The sequence below is a fragment of the Thamnophis sirtalis genome, unplaced genomic scaffold (genome assembly GCF_051295495.1).
Source record: "Thamnophis sirtalis isolate CommonGarterSnake01/CBP01778 unplaced genomic scaffold, rThaSir2_p1.2 scaffold_9, whole genome shotgun sequence".
Lineage (NCBI taxonomy): Eukaryota > Metazoa > Chordata > Lepidosauria > Squamata > Natricidae > Thamnophis > Thamnophis sirtalis.
In genome coordinates, this window is record NW_028261389.1 from 77,024,880 (window position 1) to 77,051,971 (window position 27,092).

General features: G+C 45.1%; 1 protein-coding gene across 1 annotated transcript in view; it reads right to left on the minus strand.

The window, feature by feature from the left end:
* LRRK2 (leucine rich repeat kinase 2) overlaps nucleotides 1-27,092 on the minus strand; it is an 88,115-nt gene that overhangs the window by 41,748 nt on the left and 19,275 nt on the right. Inside the window, exons 9-27 of the mRNA XM_087722336.1 lie at nucleotides 26,804-26,940; nucleotides 26,440-26,519; nucleotides 24,592-24,701; nucleotides 22,966-23,095; nucleotides 22,752-22,876; nucleotides 21,196-21,320; nucleotides 19,798-19,942; nucleotides 19,170-19,309; nucleotides 16,089-16,217; nucleotides 13,818-13,988; nucleotides 11,967-12,225; nucleotides 9,639-9,821; nucleotides 9,127-9,239; nucleotides 7,999-8,068; nucleotides 6,358-6,578; nucleotides 5,632-5,882; nucleotides 3,841-3,989; nucleotides 3,233-3,326; nucleotides 1,218-1,404 (exon numbers count right to left, since the gene is read on the minus strand). Of these exons, the coding sequence (XP_087578462.1) occupies nucleotides 1,218-1,404; nucleotides 3,233-3,326; nucleotides 3,841-3,989; nucleotides 5,632-5,882; nucleotides 6,358-6,578; nucleotides 7,999-8,068; nucleotides 9,127-9,239; nucleotides 9,639-9,821; nucleotides 11,967-12,225; nucleotides 13,818-13,988; nucleotides 16,089-16,217; nucleotides 19,170-19,309; nucleotides 19,798-19,942; nucleotides 21,196-21,320; nucleotides 22,752-22,876; nucleotides 22,966-23,095; nucleotides 24,592-24,701; nucleotides 26,440-26,519; nucleotides 26,804-26,940 (2,819 nt within the window). The remainder of the gene's footprint in view (nucleotides 1-1,217; nucleotides 1,405-3,232; nucleotides 3,327-3,840; nucleotides 3,990-5,631; nucleotides 5,883-6,357; nucleotides 6,579-7,998; nucleotides 8,069-9,126; nucleotides 9,240-9,638; nucleotides 9,822-11,966; nucleotides 12,226-13,817; nucleotides 13,989-16,088; nucleotides 16,218-19,169; nucleotides 19,310-19,797; nucleotides 19,943-21,195; nucleotides 21,321-22,751; nucleotides 22,877-22,965; nucleotides 23,096-24,591; nucleotides 24,702-26,439; nucleotides 26,520-26,803; nucleotides 26,941-27,092) is intronic.

The window sequence follows — 27,092 nt, forward strand, 5'->3', positions numbered from 1 at the left end:
GCTCTAATCTTGATTGCAGGAAAAAACAATTTCAGCAACAGAGTAGTAAATGTGGGGAACGCCCAACCTGATCCTGTATTTAGTTCCTCTAACCCCCATACCTTTTACCTTAAGCTGTCTACCGTGGACCGTACGTGTTTCTTAAGAGGTCCCTAAGAGGGCGCGCATAAGCGCACCAGTGTGCCTACCATCCCTGTCCTACTGTCCCCATTTATATGTACTCTTTTTATGTGTTTATGGCTATGTTTTGCTTTATTTATATCAATTTATATGTGCCACTTTTTCACGTGTCTTCATACTTGTTCCCTTGCGTGACCCGACAAATGCGCGGACGACAAAAGCACGCCGACGAAACTGCACCGAGAACACCGCGATGTCATAAACGCGCCCACAACAATGCGCCGACAAAACCGCGCCCACAAAAGCGCGATTTAAGTTAAGGTAAGGGTTAGGGTTAGGGTTAGGGTTAGGGTTAGGGTTAGGGTTAGGGTTAGGGTTAGGTTCAGGGTTAGGGTTAGGGTTAGGATTAGGGTTATTAGGTTGTTATTAATTGTTTGTTGAAGGCGCATTTTTGTCGGTGCGCTGTTGTCAGTGCGCTTCTGCACGCATTCGTCGGCGCGATTTCGACCTCGCGGTTTTCTCACCGCGGTCTCGTCGGCGCACTTTTGTCGAGTGCCATTTGTCGGGGAACCGTTCCCTTGTACTTGTTGGGGAAGAAAGAAAGAAAGAAAGAAAGAAAGAAAGAAAGAAAGAAAGAAAGAAAGAAAGAAAGAAAGAAAGAAAGAAAGAAAGAAAGAAAGAAAGAAAGAGAGAGAGAGATAGGGGGGAAGAAGGGAGAGAGGGAGGGAGAGAGGGAGGGAGAGAGGGAGAGAGAGCGAGAGAGAAAGAGAGAGAGAGAAAGTAGCCTGCAGTACTACACTCTAACCACCGCAAAGTAAGCTTTGCGTTAAGACTGATACGTATGAAAATCCAATCTTTTTTTTTTCAGCCGTGATTTCTTCTCTGCTTCTCTGTCTTAAAATAAATCAGAGCTGATTACTTTGAGTTTATTTACAGCCCAGTCCAATACAATCAGGGCTGAAGGAAGGTAAATTTTTCAAAAAAAAAAACCAAAAACCCACGATTGCTTCAAACATTCCCAAAAAGTATTTTGAAGAAGTATGCATCGGTGCCCAGTGATAAAGTCAGGACAATTATTATCTTGTGGTGTGGATTACCTCTCTTAATCGGTTGTAAGACAGGTGTAGCTTTTCGAGCCGAGACCAGGAAGAGGCTTTGTCGTTCAAGTCTAGGATGCTTATTTGATTGTGGTTAAATATCAATTCCCTTAAATTGGACGACTTCCAAAAGGCAGGTCCAGGTAGCGTCACAATTCTGTTGCTGCTTAAATCCACCGATCGCAAGCTGGCGAAGAGAGACGGGAATAGAACTGCTATCAAATGAGAAGTTAGACTTGGTAACTCGCGCCAATCATTTCCAAACACGAGGGCCAAGCAGGAATATATATATATATATATATATTATTTTTCAAAGGATACTAAACCTACATTTACACATCAGATGGCCAATATTTTTTTTTACCAAGTCACACACTATGCAATTTTTTTAAAATTAGACTGTCAGGCCTGCAACCATCTTTTCTTTTGGATCTTTGGCCTGCCACACTTTCTATTATTCTGCTATCTATTTTCTATTGTGGGAAAATGGGAGGGGGGATTGTACGGGGTTAGATGCTATGTAGCCATAACAACATTCTTTCTAGAAAGCCAAGGTCATCCTTTGTCTCTGCACCTCTGCACCTGAACTGGATGGGTGGAACTGCCAGCATGGCAGTGGGAGATTGGACCATGGGATGGACTTGTGGGTGTAGGGTGCAAGATCTTGAATTTTCAACTGGGTGGGGGAAACCGGGAAGCTTTCAGATTCGGGTTTTCCCAGATGTGCCAACTTGGCTCTCTTCATAAATTGGAACTTTGAGCAATACTTTGCCTTGGACTCTGATTTACTTTTGGATGCTAATTGGAACCCTGTCATTAACCTGAATCTGAAACACTGACATAGGCATCGCTTTTTCTCCCATTATTTTTTCCCTTTCCTAATAACTAAACCACTGTTTCTTTGTGTCAGCGTTCCAAATACCATGCAGAATTAAATCAGAGTCGAAGGCAAAACTATGCTTAAAGTTCCAATTTAATAAGACAGGCATGTTGGCATCATGCTGTGGGATTCCAACTCTGGACGTTACATCAGAATCCCACCCAGTTAAAAGTTCATGATCTTGTCCCCACACCCACAGTCCATCACATGGTCCAATCTTCTTCTTCCACGCTGGCATCCATGCCCAGCTTCTTCCGGTCAGGTGTCCTGGTGCAGAGACAAAGGATGACCTTGCTTCTAGTAAAGAATGAAAAACAATACATTCCACAATCCTACTCCTTCTATTCCCCCCTCCCATTGACCATACTTAAAGAAACAGCAAAATGAAATAAGAGAAAGTGTGGCAGGCCAAAAATTCTAAAAGGAACATAAATGCAGGCCTGACACTTTGACTGCATATTTTTTTAAAAATTGTAAATGTTGGTCAGAGACAGCAATAAAGATACAGTAGTCCTTGACTTACAAAAGTTTATTTAGTAACCCCTCAAAGTTGCAATGGAACCATTACAGGGCCGTGGCCCATTCAAAACCGGGCCGCAAAAGCAGTAATGAAGCATGCATAGGCCCATCCCCTTTCCCCCGGTCTGGTCCGTAAAGTCAGAAAGGTTGGCGACCCCTGTAACAGATATTTAGGATTACTGGAAGTCCTCATGAATTGGTACAATTAGAATTAGAATTAGAATAAGTTTATTTATAGGCCGCCCTTTTCCCTGAGGGGACTCAGGGCGGCTAACAACTTATATGGGAGGGGATACATACAATGACATATAACATAACATGTAATTAAAAAATAAGCAACATTCATCCAGCATTCGGGTGGGGGCGCATTATAATCTTTACCCCCAGGCCTGATGGGATAGCCAGATCTTGAGGGCTGTGCGGAAGGTCTGGAGGGTGGTGAGGGTACGAATCTCCACGGGGAGATCGTTCCAAAGGGTCGGAGCTGCTACTGAAAAGGCTCTCCTCCGCGTAGTGGCCAGCCGGCACTGGCTGGCGGATGGCACTCGGAGGAGGCCTAATCTATGAGATCTAATGGGTCTCGAGAACAGGATGCGTAAATACTCTAGTAACTTACTGCGGTAGAAGAAGAATTGCCTCTGGAACAGTGAAAAAAGCATTCTGAGATAGTTTCAAGGTAGTGATGCTACAAGGCAAGTCCTTTATGGTATCTAAAACACAGAGAAATAAAAGTGTTATTAATCGGTTTGGGAAATCATTTCGTCATCGGGCAACTGAACAACTTATTTATCAAACTGATATCCTATGCAGGATATCCAGTCCTAACACCGCTCCGTCTAATACTAAGGTAAAGGTTCCCCTTGCACATATGTGCTAGTCGTTCCGGACTCTAGGGGGCGGTGCTCATCTCCGTTTTAAAGCCCAAGAGCCAACGCTGTCCGAAGACGACTCCGTGGTCATGTGGCCGGCATGACTCAACACTGAAGGCGCATGGAACGCTGTTTCCTTCCCACCAAAGGTGGTTCCTATTTTTCTACTTGCATTTTTTACGTGCTTTCGAACTGCTAGATTGGCAGAAGCTGGGACAAGTCACGGGAGTTCACTCCATTACGCGGCGCTAGGGATTCGAACCGCCGAACTGCCGACCTTTCGATTGACAAGCTCAACGTCTTAGCCACTGAGCCACCGTGTCCCACCGCCTCCCATCTAATATTACATACTCACAAATCCTATTGGCTGCTGCACTGAGTATTTCCAATTTCAAACAGTCCTGCATAAATTCGGTGTCCAGGTACGATATGTTATTCTTGCTAATGTTTAAATTTTTCAATTCTTTCAAACTGGTTCGTGCGACTAGCGTTGAAAGTTTGTTACTAGGAGAAAGAAAGAAAGAAAGAAAGAAAGAAAGAAAGAAAGAAAGAAAGAAAGAAAGAAAGAAAGAAAGAGCATTAATGCAAAGGTCACACAAAACTGCTGTCTTGTGACAAGGCCAGTGCTGATTGTTCAATTTATTTATTTGATTTATTGAAGCAACTTACGGGGTGACCCAACTCACGCATAGGTGGCTCCAGGCGGCTTACGACATTTAAAATCCCACTCCGTAAAATCCCACCGAAATATAAATACCATCCTACAGATCTTTTCTCCTATACAAGTTAGTCCTCGGTTTACAACAATTCAGTTAGTGGCCATCCAAAATTATGATGGCACTGAAAAAAATGACTTAGGACTATTTTTCACACTTACGAAGGTTGCAACATCTCTGCGGCCACACGATCAAAATTCAGATAACTTGGCAATGGACTCATATTTATGACGGCGGCAGCATCCCGGGGTCACGTGATCCCATTTTGCGACCTTCTGACCACCAAGTCAATGCGAAAACCAGATTCACTTCTTAACAACCATGTTCCTCAGGGGTGGGTTCCAGCTGCCACTACTGCTGGTTTGCTCGTGGGCGTGCAGCGCATGGGCGCAGCCCGCCTAATGGATTCTGCACGCACTTGCCCAGTACAATAAAAATCGTTCTGTGCATGTGCAGAAGCCAAAAACTAGAAGCACCGTAAGTGCCACCAGGAGAACCGTTTTGGGGCGTGGCAGGCCTGGGTCGCTGCCGGTTCCAGTGACCCAGGCCACCGAACCACTACCGGTTCAACCGAACCGGTAGGAACCCACCACTGGTGTTCCTGACTTAACAACTGCACTAATTCCAGTGGTGGGTTGCAGGCGGTACGCCCTGGTACGCGTGTACCGGAGCCAGCCCGGAGCACTGGATACCATTCCAGTACAATGCTCCGGATGGGCCGCCCGCCCATCTGAGCTCCTTACTGGAGTTTAAAGGCTTTTGCGCTTTCGTGCAGGTGCATGGCACGTACAGCTCCTGCGCGCCGCTCTGCGGAGTGTCGCAAAGGTCTTGAACGCATGCACACACTGCTCCCAGTAAGTGGAGGGAGGCTTTCTAGGCCTAAAACTTCATGCAGTACTAAAAAGAAGAATAGAAAAGGGGACTGCTGGGTATTGTCTAATGGACTGTTACATTGGCCACACCCACCCAGTCACATGACCTAGCCACACCCACAATGAATCCCACCACTGCATGAACCCCACCATATGTTTTTCCTGGCAGTGTTACATACATGGTTAATCACAGCCTTCTTGGAGCATTGTGAAAGTTGGCCCATTCCCTAGTCATACCAACGCTGGAGAAAAATACATTTAAAACCTCAATGTCAACTCATAACGTTGCCATGGTGAGGAAATGATCTCAGATTACTACGGCAGGCTTGTGAGGGGTGCCCCTCGTTGGGGAATGTGATTTATGATACAGACTGAGTGGAGGGAAGGAACAGGGGTAAAGTTCAGCCATAATTCAAATGAGGCTTAGATCTGACTGCAAGAGGGTATTGCCGAAATGGTGCTCCTAATAAATGACTGGTTTTCTTTTGAAACTTGGCTTGAGGCTCATGAATTCAATTAGGGCATCTTTTGGAAACCTGACAGAGTTTACGTTCTCACCCTTCCAATATAAGATGTTCCAGCTTGCTGAGAATATTGCCAAGATATCTAGGGATGCCCAACAGTTGGTTGTAGGACAAATTGAGTAATTTTAGAGTTGGACAGGTGATCGTTGGACTGAAACATAAGGTGGGTCCAATTTCATTTCGCGAAATGTCAAGGTGGACGATCTGAGGCATTTCCAAGAGATATTGCGGGAACGTCTTCAAACGGTTGCTGTGGAGGTCCAGATAGGTCAAACATTTCATGGTCTAAAAGGAAAAAAAAAGTTATGACAAATAAGCCTATTTATTAAATAAACTATGTTACGGTGAATACACGAGTAAGGTGATACAAAAAGTAGCTTATTTAAGGGCTCTCTTAAAAGAGATACTGTATTTTTCCAAAGTGACTTTAACCTCATGTCCCATTTTTCACATTCTTTAAAATGATTTAATCCAAGTTTGTATATTAACAACCTTCCAATGTAAACATAATCCAGGGGTGAGCTGCTGGGGGTTCGCAGGAGTTCGGGAGAACCTCTCGCTAAGATTCTGTGCAGTTCAGAGAACACCCAAATCCCACTCCTGGCTGGCCCCGCCCACTCCACCCCGTCCCTCCCAGGAGTCCCCACGTGGCCCATTTTGGATTCAGGTAAGTACAGGGCATGCACGGAGTCTTGGGGAGGGCGAAAAACAGGCCTACCATTTTCAGATTCCTTCGTCCTTCTCTTTTTGGGAGACTCACCTCGCAGAGCGTCTTTGGAATGCACGAAAGCTGGTTGTGATGCAGCTCTAATTTGTCGAGGTGTTCGAAATGAGTAATTAAGCAAAGACTTTGACCGAAGTGATCTATATTCTCCAGCTCGTTTGAGGACAAATCGAGGGATTTAATATATTCTCTGTCGGAGACCAGGGAAGAGAAGCTGTCGGAGCTCTTCATGCTGGATTGCGATACAGACGCGCCTTCTAATATAAAATAATAATTTTAAAAAATTATATTCCATTAGCAACGTCTGTTGCATTGGTTTAATCAATTTTTGGCTTAGCTGTCCCAAACACTTTAAAAAATTTAGATTAAATGTCTCAAAAAGTTTAGTAATGTAGAAGTCTAACCGTTGCCTAAAAGTACAGGTAGTCCTCGACTTATGACGACAATTGAGCCCAACATTTCTGTTGTTAAGTGAGTCACTTGTGTGTTTTTTTTCCATTCAAGGTTTTTTTTAATTTTTTAATACAAAATTTTTACGTGTTATAGGAATAAAGAGTTGTCCGCTTCTTTTCTTTTACATCCTCTCAGTTACATAGTCCTTTTAACCTCATAGTTTTGTTGTCACTTTCAGCCAAATTATTCTCTTCCATTATTTTCCATCTTTATAGTTATTTTTTCTTAAGACATCAACAATATCTTCCATTGCCCCTTCAAAGTTGCACCAAGTTTTCATTTCTTATTTTCTACATTGATGTATTTTGCTTTAAACAGTATACATCCTCTAATTCAATTTAAGCATACAGAGCATTTTTTTCACATTTCTTTCTACCATTAACAATATACTGTCATTTCTTTATTTCTTAATTAAGTAACAATCTTACGACGCTTCTCTTTAGTCTGCTAATATAACTCTTTTTCCCTTTCTTCCTCTTTTAACCATTTTCTCTCGGGCTCCCAAAAAATCCCAGTTTTAATTCATTTCCTTCTTCTCCTCCTTTCCCCTAACTTCTTCTTTTTCTTTCCCTTATTTTTGGAGTTATTGTATCTTTTCTTCAGCGTACTTACTTTTATTATCCTAGTAATTTCCCCCTTTTCTCCTCCTTTCCTTACTATTTTGTGGTTTCTTTCTGGGGAGACCCCCCCCCTTTAGCTGATTTCTCTTTGTAGTGAGTCACCTGTTAAGTGAATTCATTTTACGAACTGTTTTTTTTGCCACCGTTGCTAAGTGAATCACCGCCGTTGTTAAATTAGAAACACGGTTGTTAAGTGAATCCGGCTTCCGCAATGACTTTGCTTGTCAGAGTGTCGCAAAAGGGTATCGCGACCGTCGTAAGTATGAACCAGTTGCTAAGCCTCTGAATGTAAATCACGTGACTGTGGGGATGCTGAAACGGTCATAGTCATAACTCACTTTTTCTCACTGCCGTTGTAACTTTCAGTAGTCGCTAAATAAACTGTGGTAAGTCGAGGACTATCTGTATGTGGGTTCACCTCCCCCCCCAATACACCCGCATCAAACTGGCATCAATCCAATAATAGTAACGCTATAAACAGTCTTGTTCATAATTACGGTATTCTGCGCCATTTTGGCTTAATTTTCTTTTTAACTATTTTCGATCAGGCGCGCTTCAACAAGACGCGTTTAAACTTTAAAATCTATTATAACTTTTTGCTTACTGTTCGAGTCTTCCGAAAACATGTTTTTTCTTCTTTGGCTCTTTAGCGGTTCGTAAGGTGAGCCAGCCCCCTGAAACAAGGTCAAAATAATAATAATTTAAAAAAATCTGGATGTCCGAACAATTTTAATTCGAACAGTTCGAACAATGAAATCAGTGGAGCAACTTGCCGCCAGAAGTTGTAAATGCTCCCACACTGGAAATTTAAAAGAAGAGATTGGATAACGGGGGTGGGCTGCTGGGGGTTCGCGCGGGATTGGGCGATCCTCTAGCTACAATTCTGCCCAGTTCGGTGAACCCCTAAATGTCACTCCTGGCTGGCCACGCCCTCCCCGCCCTTCCCCTCCTAGGGATTTCCACGCGGCCCGTGAGGTGGCTCGGGGAGGGGGGGAAACCGGCCTACCAAAGGTTCCAGAAGTCCGGAAACAAGCCTGTTTCCAGCCTCTGGAGGGCCTCCAGAGCCCGGGGGGAGCAGTTTTTGCCCTCCCGGAGGCAAAAAATGCCCCCACCCGTCGTGGTGCAGGAGGACAACTAGGCCACACCCACCATGGCCATGGCCACCCAGCAACAGGGCAGCGAACCCGTTGCTGCAATTTTTGAAGCCCACTCCCGTGGGTAACCATTTGTCTGAAGTTGTGTAGGGTTTCCTGCCTAATCAGGGGGTCAGACTAGAAGACCTCCAAGGTCCCTTCCAACTCTGTCATTCTATTCTTTAAGGAGATTCCACGTTCAAGACACGATTCCTTGCTCACAAAGGGTGCTAATCTAATTTAACTTTCTTTTCCCCTGTTCAAGTAAAATAGACACCACTGACAAAAGAAAGACATGGCTAAACACAGGTAGTCCTCGACTTAACAACAGTTCACTTACTGACCGTTCAAAGTTACAACACACTCGAGGGAAAAAGCGACTTAGGACCGTTTTTCACACTTACGACCGTTCGCAGCCTCCGCGTGGACACACGATCAAAATTGAGATGCTTGGCAACTGATTCATATTTATGACGGTCGCATTGCCCTGGAGTCACTGGGGTAATAGAGCCATTGTAACTTTGAATGGGGGCTGAACCGATCGTCGTTAAACGAGGACTACCTGTACAATTAGAACCCGCTTGAACTATTGGTCTCACCACAGACTTGGAATGTCTTTGTTGCGGGGGAGTAAAAGTCCGAAGAGGTTTGCAGAGGTCGGCAGCGGCCACAGAGTAAGATTTTTGCCTCACCATAAATGAGCTTTCACTCCCTGAGGTAAAAAGAAAACAATCGATTAAAATAAATTACACCTATATGTATAAAATAGGGAAATGAAAAAAAACCAAACACACACAAACAAACAAATCTCCAACTAGTAACAATCTAGATGTCAGAAATGTAGCATGATACTCTCCCCTTTTACGAATTTCATCCCTCTTAAGGATTTGAGGTAGAGTTGGGGCGACTGGATAGAGCTGAGCATTGACTAGCCAGATGCCCTTCCTGACACCTATATGGAGTTCACAGCAGATTTTTATATTTCTTTATGCCCGGGGAGAGAGAAATTATCCGCGCTACATAGGACTGAACTCTCAACCTTCTGAACGGGAGGCGATCAGCTCCATCACTAGGCCACCGCGCCGCCACTGGTTTCATTAAGCACGCATACCTTCGCTGTCAACATCGTCAGTCAAAGAGAAAACATTGTCCACTAAAGGGTCAGGTAAGAACGTCCATTCATCCAACTTCAGCATTTCATCGTTCTGGCTATTGATGTCGGATCTTGACTGATCTTCGTAACTGCTCGTCCTTTGGTATCGAAGGATCATTACGGCCAACGGAGAACTTGGATCTTACGTGCAAGAAAGAAAAGTAAGACTATTTCACAAATATTGGACAGACTACAGCCGTGATGGCGAAGACCCTACTCCGTGTGGCACGCAGAGCCCTCTCGGTGCTTCAAGGTGCTAGTCGTTACTTTTAAAGCCCTACATGGTTTAGGACCTGGCTACCTAAGAGACCGCCTCCTGCCACTTACCTCCCAACGATCAACAAGATCGCACAGGTTGGGCCTCCTCCGGGTGCTGTCAACCGGACAATGCCGGCTGGCGGCCCCCCAGGGGAGGGCCTTCTCTGTTGCTGCGCCGGCCCTGTGGAACGATCTACCCGTAGAGATCTGGACCGTTACCACTCTCCCGGCCTTCCGTAAAGCCATCAAGACCTGGCTGTTCCGGCAGGCCTGGGGCTGTTGATTGATATCCAGCCCCGCTTAGATGGAATGGATGATGTGGACTTTTAATTGTATTTTTTATTCTTAAATTTTAAATGTTTCTTTTGTCTTGTTGTGAGCCGCCCAGAGTCCCAATGGGAGTGGGCGGCATACAAATTTTATTAAACTCGAAACTTGAAACTCGGCGGGTACGTCAGCTGTCGCCCCAGCCCAGCTGCACCATGCATGCGCATGTGCCTCCGGCCGGCCAGCTGGTCTTTGGGTCTCCGCTGCACATGTGTGTTTGGGGGTGCATGTGCGGGGAGCTCACCCTGTTTTGGGTCTGGAAGGCCTCCTGCACCAATCTGGAAGCCGAAATGGGCGGGGCGGGTGGGGCGCATACACAGTGAGCGCTCGCATTGCATTGTGGGGTTTTGTGTGCGTGCTTTGGGCACTCGGCACCAAAAAGGTTAGCTATCACTGGACTACAGTACTACAGGGGTGTCAAACTCAAAGACGGCGGGCCGTATCCGTTCTGTCGGGTGCGTACATCTGGATTGCGGGGCTCGCCTGAAAATAACAAAAGCGATCTGGCCCGCGGTGCCTCTCCATGCCCTGTTTTGGGAGCAAAATACTGCAGGAGTACCAAAAACGGGCTACAGGGGAGCACACACGCAGCCCCCCACCCCGTTTTGTCTGGCAAAGTGCTGCAGGGAGGCGTCCGTCCTATCTCTCCCCTCTCTTTCCCACGGTCCGCGGAGGAGATCTACACTGCTGATCCGGCCCTTGAAGGAATCCAGTTTGACACCCTTGTGGTACTACGTACAACGGCTGCATCCAGAGCCGTGAGTAATTTGAACATACAAGCGTTGTTTACCTAGCTCGATTTCCAGTTCAGAACAACTGGAAAGCTTCGATTACCCATTTCAAAATAATGCAGAGCTGTAAAACGATGGAATTCTGTTTTTGTCCTAATACGGATAGTCCGTGGCTTATGACCACAATTGAGCCCAAAATGTATGTTGTTAAGTGAGAAATTTGTTCCATGAGCCTTGCCCCAATGTTCTTGCCAAATTTGTTAAGTGAATCACTGTGTCAACTCCTAAAGTTGCCATGGTGAGGAAAGGGGGGCAGCACATTCCACACATACTTTCGGCTCAGATCTCAGATTACCGTAGCAGGCTTGGGAGGGATGCACCTCATTGGGGAATGTGATTTATGACACAGACTGAGGGGAGGGAAGGAACAGGGGTAAAGTTCAGCTATAATTCAAATAAGGCTCAGATCTGACTGATAAAAAGGTCTTGCCAAAATAAGTGCTCCTAATAAATGACTAGTTTTCTTTTGAAATTTGGCTCGAGACTCATGAATCAATGAGGGCATTTTTTGGAAACTTGACACAGTTGTTAAATTAATAACATGGTTGTTAAGTGAATCTGGCTTTCCCCTTGATTTTGCTTGTCGAAAGGTCGCAAAAGGGGATCACATGACCCCGGGACACTGCAACCGTCATAAATGTGAATCAGTTGTCAAGCTTCTGAATGTAAATCACACGACCCCGGGGAAGATGCGACAGTCGCAACGTATGAAAAAATGGTCATGTCACTTTTTTCCATACCGCTGTAACTTTGAACAGTCTCTAAAGGAACTGTTGTAAGTCGAGGACTACCTGTATGATAAGCAGACCACAACAAAGTACTAGTTTGAACTCCACACCGGTGAATCTGATCATTTGTGCCTGACAACTGCACGTATCTTAAGATTAGCATCCCTTCTACAGACACATACTCGTTTGCTTCCGGGAGGATGTAAGTCCGCTCGGAAACAAGGGGACCAGCCAAGAAGGTTCCATTCGGCCGATACCGAACCCCCCCAGGCAAATGCTGCGGTTGGCCACGTCCAGGCAAAGTTTTTTCAGAAGCAGGCTGATGATCTCGCTGTCCCCTTTCTTGATGCTGACTGTTAAGGCGCTCCGGACGTCTTGTTCTCGGGCGCCACTGTTGAGCAGGAGTCCGACCACTTTTGGGCTGCTTCCTTTCTCGCATACCTAGGAGGAGGAGGACGGGAATGGGAAGGAGGAGGAGGAGGGTGAGAAGGGGAAGAGGAAGAAGAAAGAAGAGGAGGGGAATGGGAAGGAGGAGGAAGAGGAGGGCGAGAAGGGGAAGAAGAAAGGGGAAGAGGAAAAGGAGGAGGGGAATGGGAAGGAGGAGGAGGAGGATGAGGAGGGGAAGGGGTAGAAGAAAGAGGAAGAAGAAGAGGGGAATGTGAAAGAGGAGGAGGAGGGTGAGGAGGGGAAGGGGAAGAAGAAAGAGGAAGAAGAGGAGGGGAATGGGAAAGAGGAGGAGGAGGGTGAGAAGGGGAAGGGGAAGAAGAAAGAGGAAGAGGAAGAGGGTAATGTGAATGGGGAGGAGAAGGAAGAGGAGGGCGAGGAGGGGAAGGAGAAGAAGGAGGAAGAAAAGGAGGGGAATGGGAAGGAGGAGGAAGAGGAGGGCGAGAAGGGGAAGAAGAAAGGGGAAGAGGAAAAGGAGGAGGGGAATGGGAAGGAGGAGGAGGAGGGTGAGAAGGGGAAGGGGAAGAAGAAAGAGGAAGAGGAGGAGGGGAATGTGAATGGGAAGGAAAAGGAAGAGGAGGGCGAGAAGGGGAAGGAGAAGAAGAAAGAGGAAGAAAAGGAGGGGAATGGGAAGGAGGAGGAAGAGGAGGGCGAGAAGGGGAAGGAGAAAGAGGAAGAGAAGGAGGGGAATGGGAAGGAGGAGGAGGGTGTGAAGGGGAAGAAGAAAGAAGAAGAGGAAGAGAGGAATGGAAAGGAGGAGGAAGAGGAGGGCAAGAAGGGGAAGAGGGAGAAGAAAGAGGAAGAAGAGGAGGAGGATTTCACAAGTGCTGGGAAATCCTTTCAATAAACCATGGCCAGCTGGTTTTTGCGGGCACTGAAGCACCAGAAAATGGCCCAAAAAACAGTCAAAACTGGCCAAAAACAGGCTGTTTTTAGACCGTTTTGGGGGCCATTTTCAGGGCTGTTTTGGAGCCATTTTCAGGCTACTTTTCAGACTGGTTTTGGTCCAAAAAACAGGCCAAAATAACCTGAAAACAGCCTGGAAAATGGCCCAGAAAACGCCCAGAAAACTGGCCAGAAAATGGCCTGAAAAACATCCAAAAAATGCCCAGAAAACAGGCATGCACACACTGGCCAGCTGGTCTTCAGGTTTCCTGCATTCCGGCTTGGGCATTCGGTGCAGAAAAAGCTCACCATCACTGGTCTATCCAGCTCACGGTTATCCCAAAGGTGCTTTTTTTTATCTGTGACAAAACAGATAAAACCTCCAAGTGGCCTCAACGACCCTCTAAAAGGATGCAAATGACCAGCTGTCTGCAAGGAATATAAATCCTTCCATTCCTCCACCATTCAGTCAAAACTGAAGAAACTTCTGAGATGAGAAGCGAAACATCTTCAAATCAAAACCCGAAAGTCCACTTGCCTCTTTGGGGGTTGGAGGGGAAGCACTTTTGGGGAGCCAGGCCACCTCGCCAAATACATGGGATTAAAGTCGTTCTTGCCATTTTAAGGAGAGGAACAAAGGTTTCAAACCAATGTGTTAAAAGCCAGGCAATTTTAGACTCTGCCCGTGGTTTTAACTTACGTACTTCGTAAATTAAGGACTTGTCCTTCGAGCTTGCATTCACGTCGGCACCCAGGAGCAGCAAACACTCGGCCATAATGCTGTTGCCTTCCTCGCAGGCCTTCTCCAGCATCAAGTTTTTCAAGTCGTTGTGTTCGGTTATTTTCGCAAAACATTTACAGCAAAGGCTTTGAAACTAGAACGGGAACGAGAGAGGATTGAAACTTGGGTGCATGTTAGCCACTTAGATGCAGAAATACTTTTGTTTCCACGTGGAAACCACTTCTGAACTTCATGCTTGATGTGGAGAAGAATGAAACGTTGACTTTGGGATTTACCGATTAGATTGATAGATCTTTATACGGAGTGGTGCGGTGGACTAGAGGGGGAGCTCTCGCCTCACAATCAGGAGGCTGCGAGTTTGATCCTACGTAGAGGGAGATATTTCTCTCCTAGGGAGTAATGAGAATATATCTGCCGAACAAAACTCTGCATTGGCGACAGGAAGGGCATCGGGCCAGTAAACACTCTGCTAGCTCTATTCAGTTGCCCAGACTCCAGCCCGCAAGGGATTATGGGGTCATTAAATGACGATGATGATGATGATTGCTAGTGTCAACTCATAAGGTTGCCAAGGTGAGGAAAGTGGGGAAGCGCATTCCACCCATACCTTCGGCTAGAGTCGGATCTCAGATTACTACAGCAGGCTTGTGAGGCGTGCACCTTGTTGGAGAATGTGATTTATGACACAGACTGAGGGAAGAAACAGGGGCAAAGTTCAGCCATAATTAAAATGAGGTCAGATTTGACTTCAGTGGGGTATTGCCGAAATGGGTGTTCCTAATAAATGACTGGATTTCTTTTGAAACTTGGCCCGAGGCTCATGAATTAATTAGGGCCTCTTTTGGAAACCTGACAGATAGATCCTTATATGGAGTGGTATGGTGGCCCTGAGATGGAGCTCTGTGAGTTCGATCCTAGGTAGAGGCAGATATTTCTCTCTCTGGGCACAATGAGAATACATCTGCCGAACAAAACTCCGCATTGGCGACAGGAAGAGCATCCAGCCAGTAAATACTCGGCTCCATTCAGTTGCCCAGACTCCACCCAACAAGGGATTATGGGGGTCATTAGAAGAAGATGGTGATGATTGATAGATCTTTACAGAAGTGGCTTGTTTATATTATTAGTAAAAAGTAAAAAGTAGTGATTTGATGTTAATGCCTCTGCAAGAGAGAATGTCGGAAAGCAACACTTCTTTGTTTTTTGTCTTTCTTATCTTTCCTCACTTCTCCTTCCCCTTTCCTTCTTCACTCCTTTCCAGTGGTGGGATCCAAATAATTTAACAACCGGTTCTCTGCCTTAATGACTATCTGGGTAGGTGGGGCTCGGTGGTCACGTGACTGGGTGGGCGTAGCCAACTCAAGGTCACTCAGGTTGATGGGCGCTTCGCCTAATGTAATAAGGGTTAACCGGAGAGGCAGTTTCTGTAAGCAGGTCAATAAAGATTAGGCTAGAAACAACACTAGAATGTTTCCTTCCTGCATTCCTTACAGGATTAGCCCTGTAAAGTGGGGAAAAACAAAATGAGATTTCTTCCAACAATCGGTTCTCTGAACTACTTAGAAAGTTATGAACCAGTTCTCCCGAATAGGTGCGAACCAGCTGAATCCCACCACTGCTCCTTTCCTATTAACTTTCTATTTTGTGCTTTATATTACTCTATATAACTCAATAAAAATGTGAACATAAAGAAACTTGGATGCATGTTCATTTGAGGCTTAACTTACGTCAACATGAATGCATTTCATAAATTAAAGACGCTCTTCCCACTAGTGTTAAAATAAATGAGTTGAAGTCCAAAGAATCAAAGGAGAATATGTCTAGGCCTCGACTTACGACCGCAATTGAGCCCAGTAGTCAGGCCACTAAGTGAGATGGTTGTTGAGTGCATTTTGTCCCGTTATACAACCTTCCTTGCCACGGCTGTTAAGTGGATCACTGCAGTTCTTAAATTAGTAACGGGGCTGTTCAGTGAATCCGGCTTCCCCCATTGATTTTGCTCGTCAGAAGGTCGCTAAAAAGGGAGCATATGGCCCCATGGACATTGCAACCGTCATAAATATGAGTCGGGGGCCGAGCATCCGAATTTTGTTCATGTGAACATGAAGGGAAAAGGCTGCAATGGTCGTAAGGGTGGAACAATATTCATGTCATTTTTTTCAGCCACGTTGTAACTCTGAATGGTCACTAAATGAACCGCTATAAACTCTGTACCCCCGAAATTGTGAATTACCTGTTGGTCTCTTTGTTCGTTAAAACACACGGAGAGCTGGTGGAAGAGACAGGTCTCGAACGATTCCTGTATGAGCAGCTTTGCAAACCAAGGGGAAGAGTCGAGGATGGTTGCAATCATTTGGAATCCCTGCAATTCAATGGAAATGGATCCTTAGCTCAAATGTACCGTTAATAAACCCGGAATGGAGAGTTTGAGGCTAAAACTTATTCCTTAGCTGGTTCCAATATGGGCAGATTCTATCAGGGACTTAATTATTATCTGTGCATTCAGTCGGATGGGGCAGGACTAGGAATAGGAATAGGAATGGAATCAGGAATAGAATAGAAATAGAAACAGAAATAGAATGGAAAGGAAACAGGAATAGAATAGAGTAGGAATGGGAATGGGAATAGGAATAGGAATAGATAGGAATAGGAATAGGAATGGAATCAGGAATAGAATAATAGAAATAGAAACAGAAAGAGAATAAAATGGAATCAGGAATAGAATAGAGTAGGAATAGGAATAGGCATAGAATAGAAATAGAAATAATATAAACAAAAATAGAAACCGAAATAGAATGGAAAGGAATCAGGAATATAATAGAAATAGAAATAGAATAGCAATAGCAATAGCAGTTAGACTTATATACCGCTTCATAGGGCTTTCAGCCCTCTCTAAGCGGTTTACAGAGTCAGCATATCACCCCCACAGTCTGGGTCCTCATTTCACCCACCTCGGAAGGATGGAAGGCTGAGTCAACCTTGAGCCGGTGAGATTAGAACCACTGAACTGCAGATCACAGTCAGCTGAAGTGGCCTGCAGTACTGCACCCTAACCACTGCGCCACCTGATTCCTAGAATGGAATCAGGAATAGAATAGAATAGGAATAGGCATAGGCATAGGCATAGGCATAGGCATAGGCATAGGCATAGGCATAGGCATAGAATAAAATAGAAATATAAATAATATAAATAAAAATAAAAATCGAAATAGAATGGAAAGGAATCAGGAATAGAATAAGTAGGAGTAGGAGTAGGAGTAGGAGTAGGAATAGAATAGAATAGAATAGAAAAACAGTTGGAAGGGACCTTGGAGGTCTTCTAGTTCAACCCTCTCCTTAGGCAGGAAACCCTGTATCATTTCAGACAAATGACTGTCCAATCTCTTCTTAAAAACGTCCAGTGTTGGAGCATTCACAACTTCTGGAGGCAAGTTATTCCACTGGTTAATTGTTCTCACTGTCAGGAAATTTCTCCTTAGTTCTAAGTTGCTTCTCTCCTTGATTAGTTTCCACCCATTGCTTCTTGTTCTACCCTCAGGTGCTTTGGAGAATAGTTTGACTCCCTCTTCTTTGTGGCAACCCCTGAGATATTGGAAGACTGCTATCATGTCTCCCCTGGTCCTTCTTTTCATTAAACTAGACATACCCAGTTTCTGCAACCGTTCCTCATATGTTTTAGCCTCCAGTCCCCTAACCCTCTTTGTTGCTCTTCTCTGCACTCTTTCCAGAGTCTCAACATCTTTTTTTTATATATTGTGGCGAACAAAACTGGCTGGAATATTCCGAATGTAGTCTTATCAAGGCATTATAAAGTAGTATTAACACTTCACCTGATCTTGACTCTGTCCCTCTGTTAATGCAGCTTGGGAATTGCATTGGCTTTTTTGGCAGCTGCCGCACACTGCTGTTGCAACCCCTCTGAGATATTGGAAGACTGCTATCGTGTCACCCCTGGCCCTTCTTTTCTTTAAACTAGACATAACCAATTCCAGAAACCCTGCTTTACATATGTTGTTCCTTCCAGTCCCCTAATCATCCTTGTTGTTCTTAGTTCAAACACAAAGTGGGGGGGAAGAAAATCAAATATCTGAATTTAAGTTTCCCCCAAGAATCTTAGGGGGGAAATAGAAAGGAAAGTATCAATATATAAGTATATGTTCAAGAATGAGATATAGAGAAAAAATAATAATAGGATATGTATTGTGGCCCAGCAGGAGCAATTGGAGCTGCCACCAGACTCCGACAGCGAGGGGCCCTCTGAGTTGGCTCTGGAGGATGTGGAGGACCCTGGACAGGGTTCAGACTCCGAGCAGGGCGCAGAGAGGCTGGTTGGCCACCAGGAGGCGCCTGAGCCTTGGACCAGTGGGGAGGAGACAAGGGAGTGTCTTCCTGACATCAGCAGTGAGTTGTTCCTATATGCCCGGCACCGAAGAGCTAATCGGCGTCAGGAACAGTTGCACAAGTACAGGAGGTAATTGCACTCAGCTGGTGGTAATTAGGCTCCTCTCCAGACTATAAAAAGACTGCTTGTGCACACGCCCTTTTTCAGAAGTCAACGCAGGACCTAATGTCGGAGAACATTATTGTGAGCTTGGTAGGCTGGATTGCTGCCATGGCTTATCTGTGTTGGATTGCTGCCAAGGTTTATCTGTGCCGGTTTGCTGCCAAGGACCTGTCTGTCTGTTAATTAAATGCCGTAACTTATCTTTGGCTCGGAGTGTGCTTTGGTGTGGAACGAGGGGGGGTCAGAACAGATATGATAGTGAAGAAAAGGGAATAGGAAAGGATAAGCATTAAATTATAACAGGGTTTGTGGGAATACCATCCCAAAAATATACCAGATGAGATGAAAAGAGACAACCACAATAGAAAAGGAAAGGAACAGAGGAGGAGAGGAGAAGAGAGGAAAGGGGAGAGAAGGAAGAAAGAAGACAAAGGAGAGAAGGGAAAGAAAGAGAAGGAGAGAGGGTAGGAGGGGGAAGAGGAAGAGATGAGAAGGGGAGAGGCAAGGGAAGTAGGAAAGGGAAAGGAGAGAAGGAAGGAAGGAAGTAGAGAGAGAGGGTGGAAAGAAAATTAGGATGATGACAATACAAAATAGGTTGATGGGATGGCAAGCAAAGCAACCCAGGATGTATATTTTATTCTAACCTTTTATATGGAAAAAAAATATATATAAAAGTGATAAAGATAAATAAGAATAATAACTATGTGAATGTATACTTGTAGCTATATATAGGAGATTTTTTTAAAAAAACTTTTTTTTAAAAAAAGAAGAATCTTCTTGCCCAAGTCAACGTTGCATTTGTGTATATACCTGAGCCTGAATATCGACAACATCCTTAAAGCGCCGTAATGTTGAAACCAAAGGGGTCACCAAGGCATAGAAAGTAGTTGTACATAAGATCTTTTCTGATATCAAGGATCCCAGAAAGTTTAAACCTAAGCGTTGTATTTCTGGAAAGAAAAAAAGTAAGTTGGGGATATTACATTATATTCTATTGTCCTCGCATGCTCCCTGCCCCACGCATGCGCCCCCCCCACGGGCCACCTTTATTCATGCACACGCCCCTCCCCTCCAAACATGCACACACGGGAGGCCCATATGCCCCTTGCCCCCCCCCTCGGCATGTGCGGCACAGATGCGGAGACCAGCTGGCCGGTGGGAGGTCCGCGTACATGCGCAGCAGAGCTGAACTAGGGCTACGGCTCACAAGTCCCCAGAGGGGGCGTTGCGTGCCACCTCTGGCCCGCGTCCCATAAATTTGCCATCACGGTTCTAGATCAACCTTCTAAAACACAGCTATCCATCCTACATATCTCAAAGCAAATTACAGAACATTTTAGGAATTCGTTCATACGTCTGCACATTCTCCAGGTTGTTCAAACTTTTGATCTGATGACCGGACATTTTCAGATTCAAAATAAATGGTTTTTCTGCTTGCCTTGATCATCTGGATACATCTGTAGTGTGTGGAGGAGAGTATCCGCCATGCCTAGGTTAGACAACATTTGTGATAAAATCGGACGTTCTCTTATGGTGGAAAGTATTTGAAGTCCACATCGCTGAATGCCTGGATTTCCAATAAACTAGAAGCAAAAAAAGAAAGGAAGAATCCCAGATGGTTATATATGTTTAGATAAATCTTCAATTTATCAAGCCTTGATGCAAACGCAGGCAATGCTTGACTTATAACAGTTCATTTAGCGACCATTCAAATTTGCAACGGCACTGGGGGGAAAAAATGACCCATGACTATTTTTCAAACTTATAAGTAAATAAAACTCCGCACTGGCAAACACGAAAGGCATCCGGCCAGGAAACACTCAGCTCCATTCAGTTGCCCGGACTCCACCCCACAAGGAATTATGGGCAGGGGTGGGATTCAGCCGGTTCACACCAATTCGGCAGCTGGGAGGACAGGCTTGTCCTTCCCACCCCACCCCCTCCCCTCCTAGGAGTCTCCACGTGGCCTGTTCAAACTCCGGGAGAGTGCAGAGCCCATGCGGAACCTCTGGGAGGGTAAAAAATGGGCTTTCCAGAAGTTCCAGGAACGAGCCTTTTTCTGGCCTCCGGAGCCTGGGGGAGATCGTTTTCACCCTCCCGGAGGCTCAAAAAAACCCTCTGAAACATTCCCACCTCCCACTGTGGTACAGGAGGCCGAGTAGGCCACGCCGACCCAGCAACCGGGCAGAGAACTGGTTGCTAAAATTTTTCAATCCCACCCCTGATTATGGGGTCATTAAAAGGAGATGATTTCATACGTGTCCTGACAAAAACGTGCATGACAAAAGCGTGCCGACAAAACCACGTCGCTAAAACCGCAACATCATCAACGCGCCGACAACAGCGCGTTGACAACAGCGCGTCAACAACAGCGCATTGACAGAAGGGCGATTTACAACAGCGCGTCGGCAGAAGGGCGATTTAAGTTAAGGTAAGGGTTAGGTTTAGGGTTAGGTTTAGGGTTAGGGTTAGGGTTAGGTTTAGGGTTAGGTTTAGGGTTAGGTTTAGGGTTAGGTTTAGGGTTATCGTTACGTTTAGGGTTAGCATTACGTTTAGGGTTAGGGTTAGGTTTACAGCGCCCTTCTGTCGGCGTGCTGTTGTCGGCGCAATTCAGCGCTCATTCGTCGGCGCAGTTCAGAATTTGCGGTTTTGTCACCGTGGTTTAATCGGGCGCGCTTTTGTCGGTGAACCGATTTCATAGACTGATTACTTCAATGAAGACAAGGCAACTCGGATCTTATTTAGCTGTTATAACGAGCTTGTAGTATTGAAAAGCGTTAACCTATTAAATACATGCCGACTACGATAAAGCAGACATAAAAAAAATTAACCGTACCGTGTTCAGAGCACCAATCACAAGTGAATGACCTCCTTCTAACAGAAACTGGCTTTTCAAAAGTGCTGACATGGTTTTCTGGTGAGTGTCTTCTGAACTAACATGGTTCTGATTTTTTAGCACTCCTGCAACACATGGAAACAATGTGTAAAAGCGATTATTGTCACTGAAGTGCATCAAAGACACGTGAATACCCGCACCCGCATTTATCGTTTCGTAGTTCAAAATCTTATGCAATATGAAGACAATAAACTCTTTGGAGCGAATTCTTATTTATTTAGTGCTATTGTGTTTCCCTGAAAATAAGGCAGGGTCTTAATTTTCTTTGGACCCTTTCTCAAACTGATCCATGGTCCTTGAGTATGTGAAGAGTCGGACACAATTTCGTGAGTGACCAACAACAAGAAGGAGCATTTCCCCCCAAATTAATTAACATTTCTTCCATTGCGAAAAATGGACGAAAAATGGCCGTTTTTTTTTTTTTTTTTTGCAAAAACAAAGATGTTTTTGTCTTCCTTCAGCCCTCAGAAGCACTCTGCAGGCTTCAGCAGGGCTGGGGGAAGGCAAAAATGCCCCCATTTTTGCTGAAAAGAGGCAAAAAAATGGACCATATTTTGCAAAAACGGAGGCATTTTTGCCTTCCCTCAACCCCCAGCATCACTCTGCAGGCTTCAGCAGGGCTGGGGGGAGGCAAAAACGTCTCTTTTTTGCAAAAAAAACCCCACCCCATTTTCCGTCCGTTTTCCCCAAAAACAGAGGCATTTTTCCTTCCCCCAGCCCTGCTGAAGCCTGCAGAGTGCTCCTGGGGGTTGGGGAAGACAAAAACTTTTTTTGCTTACTTAACTCTTCGAAATCTTGGTGCATCCTATACACCGGTGCATCTTATAGTCCAAAAAATACGGTAATTAGGGGAAAAAAGAATGAGGACGTAAACAAGACTCTTTATTCATGGTAACTAGTTTGGATTAGTTTACATTACTATCTTAATACAATACAATACAATAGCAGAGTTGGAAGGGACCTTAGAGGTCTTCTAGTCCAACCCCCTGCGTAGGCAGGAAACCCCATACCGTTTCAGACAAATGGCTATCCCACATCTTCTTAAAGACTTCCAGTGTTGGAGCATTCACAACTTCTGGAGGCAACCTCTGTTCCACTAATTAATTGTTCTAACTGTCAGGAAATTTCTCCTCAGTTCTAAATTGCTTCTCTCCTTGATTAGTTTCCACCCATTGCTTCTTGTCCTACCCTCAGGTGCTTTGGAGAATAGCTTGACTCCCTCTTCTTTGTGGAAACCCCTGAGATATTGGAAGACTGTTATCCTGTCTCCCCCTGGTCCTTCTTTCTATTAAACTAGACATACCCAGTTCCTGCAACCGTTCTTCATATGTTTTAGCCTCCAGTCCCCTAATCCTCTTTGTTGCTCTTCTCTGCACTCTTTCCAGAGTCTCCACATCTTTTCTACATTGTGGTGACCAAAACTGGATGCAGGATTCCAAGTGTGGCCTTCCCAAGGCCTTATAAAGTGGTATTAACACTTCTGTAAGGCGTCTTACCTGGTTCCATGCAATGTAAAATTACTTTAAGAGCTTCCAACTGTACTGATGGCAAGTTTTTATGCTTCTTCATTGTCCTTATACATCCAGAGGCAGCCGCAATCAAGATATCCAACTGTAGGGAACTGGAATATAAATCATGGCAAGGCTAAGATACCCACTACTTGGTAGAGTTGATGTGGGATCGTGTTGTTCAGGGTTTAACTTTGGTTACCTTCCTTCGAAAGCGTGGTTCAACAACCGGCAAGCACTTTCTGCAATTTCGGGAGAATCTGACCGTTTCCGCATGATCTCCAGCACATTCATATGTATTCCTTTCGCCAAGAGAATTTCTCTGGCATTCGCTGTAGTAAGAAAAATCAAATCAAGAAATTATACAGGCTAAATAAATGCAGGCAGCTAAGTTTTAGAATGTCCCAAAGGTGCTTTTTTCCCCCCAAGAGGACTTTCTGGTGTTTTTTGGAGCCAAGGTGGCGCAGTGGTTAAATGCAGCACTGCAGGCTACTGCTAGATCAGCAGGTCAGCGGTTCAAATCTCACCGGCTCAGGGTTGACTCAGCCTTCCATCCTTCCGAGGTGGGTAAAATGAGGACCCAGATTGTTGGGGGCAATATGCTGACTCTGTAAACCGCTTAGAGAGGCCTGAAAGGCCTATGAAGCGGTATATAAGTCTAACTGCTATTGCTATTGCTATTGCTATTTTTTTTCTTTTGAAGACATCTCGCTTCTCATCCAAGAAGCTTCTTCAGCTCTGACTGGATGGTGGGGAAGGGAAGGATTTACAGTCCAGATAGCTGGTCTTTTGCATCCTTTTAGAGGGTCGTTGAGGCCACTTGGAGGTTTATCTGTGTCCTCAGGGTCACCTGAGTGGTGCAAATGGTTCCTTGTTCTGACCCCCTCCTCCGTCCAGTAACGAATGCCGAGACAAGCTTAACTGGAACGTCACAGCACTTTATTAGCAAGAAACCAAAACCTTGGTGGCTGAAAGCCAAGCATAACAAACAGATATCTAAGAACCTTGGCAGCAACTCAGACTTCGACAGATAACAGCTTCTCCAGCGTTAGGAATGACGTTGACGCCTGCAAAAGGGGCGTGTGCACAAGCATTCCTTTTATAGTCTTGGGAGGAGCCTAATGACCACCAGCTGAGTGCAATTATCTCCTGTAATTGCGTAACTGTTCTTTACGCCTATTAGCTCTCCGTTGCCGGGCATCCAGGAACAACTCCCTTGGCTCCTCCCCACTGCTGACGTCCCGATCACACTCCCTTGTCTCCTCCCCACTAGTCTAAGGCTCAGGCGCCTCCTGGTGGCCAACCAGCCTTTCCGCACCCTGCTCGGAGTCGGAACCCTGTCCAGGGTCCTCCACATCCTCCAGAGCCGACTCATAGGGCCCCTCGCTGTCGGAGTCTGGTGGCAGCTCCAACGGTTCCTGCTGGGCCACAACAGTTCCTGTAGTGTGCAATTTTTCCCTCTGGATTCTACTCCAACGTCCTATACCATTCCAAGGGTCTTCATCCCAAATTGCATAGCTAAAAGTCTCAATCTTCCAGAGCATGGTTGTCCCAAAGCTGATTTTTCAGGAGGCAACTGGACTTCCTTGATTTTTTCTTTTGAAGACATTTTACTTCTCAACTCAGAAGCTTCTTCAGCTCGGGCTGGATGGTGGGGAATGGTAGGATTTATATTCCTTGCAGACAGCTGGTCATTTGCAGCCTTTTTAGAGGGTCGTTGAGGCGACCCTGAGGACGCAGACACAACTCCAAGTGGCCTCAACGGAATAAAGGCTGGTTTTGCAATGCCATCCCTTCCCCACTTAGGCATTATTCAATTGATACTTACCATTTTGCTTCACGAGAGTAGCTAAGGCAGTGGCAGCAGCCTGGAACACTTCTTGGGAAGTAGAATAATACATCAACATAGCTAGCATCATCTCTCTGTGCGCTGGGTACCTAAGACAAAGAGAACAATTGAGTTATTTCCCTGGAAACTCCCTATGATTCTATTATTTGAGCAGGAATGAAAATGAATATAAAAATAATTTTTTATTAACAGATATTTTTATTAAAGTTTTTTTAAAAAAAAAAACCTATTTATTTATTTTTTGCAATTTTCTTCTGGAACAAATTTTCCACCTCGGTATACATCCTTTGTAAATGTACTTGTCCCCCCCACTTATTTCAGTTTCTCTATGTCTACACATACGATGCTATTATATACATTTCTTAATTTACAATCCTTCATTCCATTTATACATGTTGGTTCATCTCTATCCGTTCTGACCCCTTCCTCCGTCCAGTAACGAAAGCCGAGACAAGCTTAATTAGAATGTCCTTTCATAACAAGACCAGAATCTCGGTGGCTGAAAGCCAAGCAAACAAACAGATAGCAATAGCAATTAGACTTATATACCGCTTCATAGGGCTTTCAGCCCTCACTAAGCGGTTTACAGAGTCAGCATATTGCCCCCACAGTCTGGGTCCCCATTTTACCCAACTTGGAAGGATGGAAGGCTGAGTCAGCCTTGAGCCGGTGAGATTTGAACCGCCAAACTGCAGATAGCAGTCAGCTGAAGTGGTTGCAGTACTGCACTCTAACCACTGCGCCACCTCGGCTCTAGATAAGGACCTTGGCAGCAAGTCCGACAAACCTTGGCAGCAATTCAGACAAACCTTGGCAGCAATCCAGCCTGCCAAGTTAATTACGTTCTCTTTAGTCAATGCGTTGACTTCTGCAAGAAGGGTGTGTCACAAGCAGTCTTTTTTATAGTCTGGAGAGGAGCCTAATGACCACCAGCTGAGCGCAATTACCTCCTGTAATTGCGCAATTGTTCCTGATGCCTAGTAGCTCTTCGATGGCGTGCATCCAGGAAGAACTCACTGCTGGCTTCTGGATCACTCTCCCTTGTCTCCTCCCCACTGGTCCAAGGCTCAGGCGCCTCCTGGTGGCCAACCAGTCTCTCTGCGCCCTGCTCGGAGTTGGAACCCTGTCCAGGGTCCTCCACATCCTCCAGGGCCAACTCATAGGGCCCCTCGCTGTCGGAGTCTGGTGACAGCTCCAACGGCTCCTGCTGGGCCACAACATCTACCTATTCATTGTTAATTTCTAATTCCTGTGTCTTCTTCATTTAGACTTTCTTTAAGCTTTACACCTGTCCTCTAGTTGTTTGTACCACTCGTTCCATACCATATAATATTCTGTTTCCTCCTTTTCTTTTATTTCTTTGGTAACTTTGTCCAACTCTGCACACTCTCACACTTTCATTATAACATTCCCCTCTGTTGGTATATTATTATTCTTCCAATTTTGTGCATATGTTATTCTCACCGCCGTTATGCTATGTATAATTAAATATTGTGGGGTTTTTTGTCATATTTCCTTCCAGGTAGGCTGGCAGTTCTGTGCATGCGCACACTGGGAACAGGCTCCAGCTGTTCTTCTGCCCCATTGATGTCTGACTCTGAAGGCAGCTGATAACTGGCATACAGCTCTGGCCCCCTCTCTGCCTCCGACACAGAGCCCTCGTCCGAGCCTTCCCCAGACTCCAGGACTGGCCCAGGTTCCTCCCCAACCTCCTCACTGTCCGAATCTGCTGCCTGCCCCAACAAAATGTGAATGTCTCTACTACATGGGAAAGAGAAACAAAAACGATTTACAGCTGACAAAGATATTGCAAAAGATTGCACTAACTTTTTTTCTTCGTCCCCAATCTTCTCATTAAGAGTAGGCTGGTACATAAGCAAGTTGTTCAAAGCCCAGCAAGCCGCTTCCTAAATGGACAGAATAAAAAAGGAATTATTTGGCCAGCGCTTCTACTTTCGAAATACACTAATCACAATCACCGGTGTCCTGTGTGTGTGTGTGTGTGTGTGTGAGAGAGAGAGAGAGAGAGAGATGTGATCCCCTTTTGCCATCCAGTTAAAATGGGTATTTGGGGGGGAAGTTTGTATTTTAAGAATGACGTCAAATAAAATTAGCAATAACAGCTTTTTCCCCAGGCAAAACTCAAGTCATATTTAATGCCCCAGTCCCAGGCTTTTAGCGTTCAGAGTACCTGTGCATCTCTATTTCTTCTGTGATATTTTAACGCTTTATAGCAGGCTTCCAGCCAATATAATTTATCTTCTTCTTCTTCCTCCTCCTCCTCTTCCTTTTTATCTTCCAAATCTTGGTTTAAAAAGATGGTTTCCGCTTGGGAGAAAAATGATCCTTTATTGACCTTCAAAAACACAACCGTCTCGTATTTTTTTATATATAAGATGCACCAAGATTTTGAAGAGGCAAATTTAAAAAAAAAAAAGTTTTTGCACTCTGCAGACCTCCCCAAAATGGCCTGTTTTTCA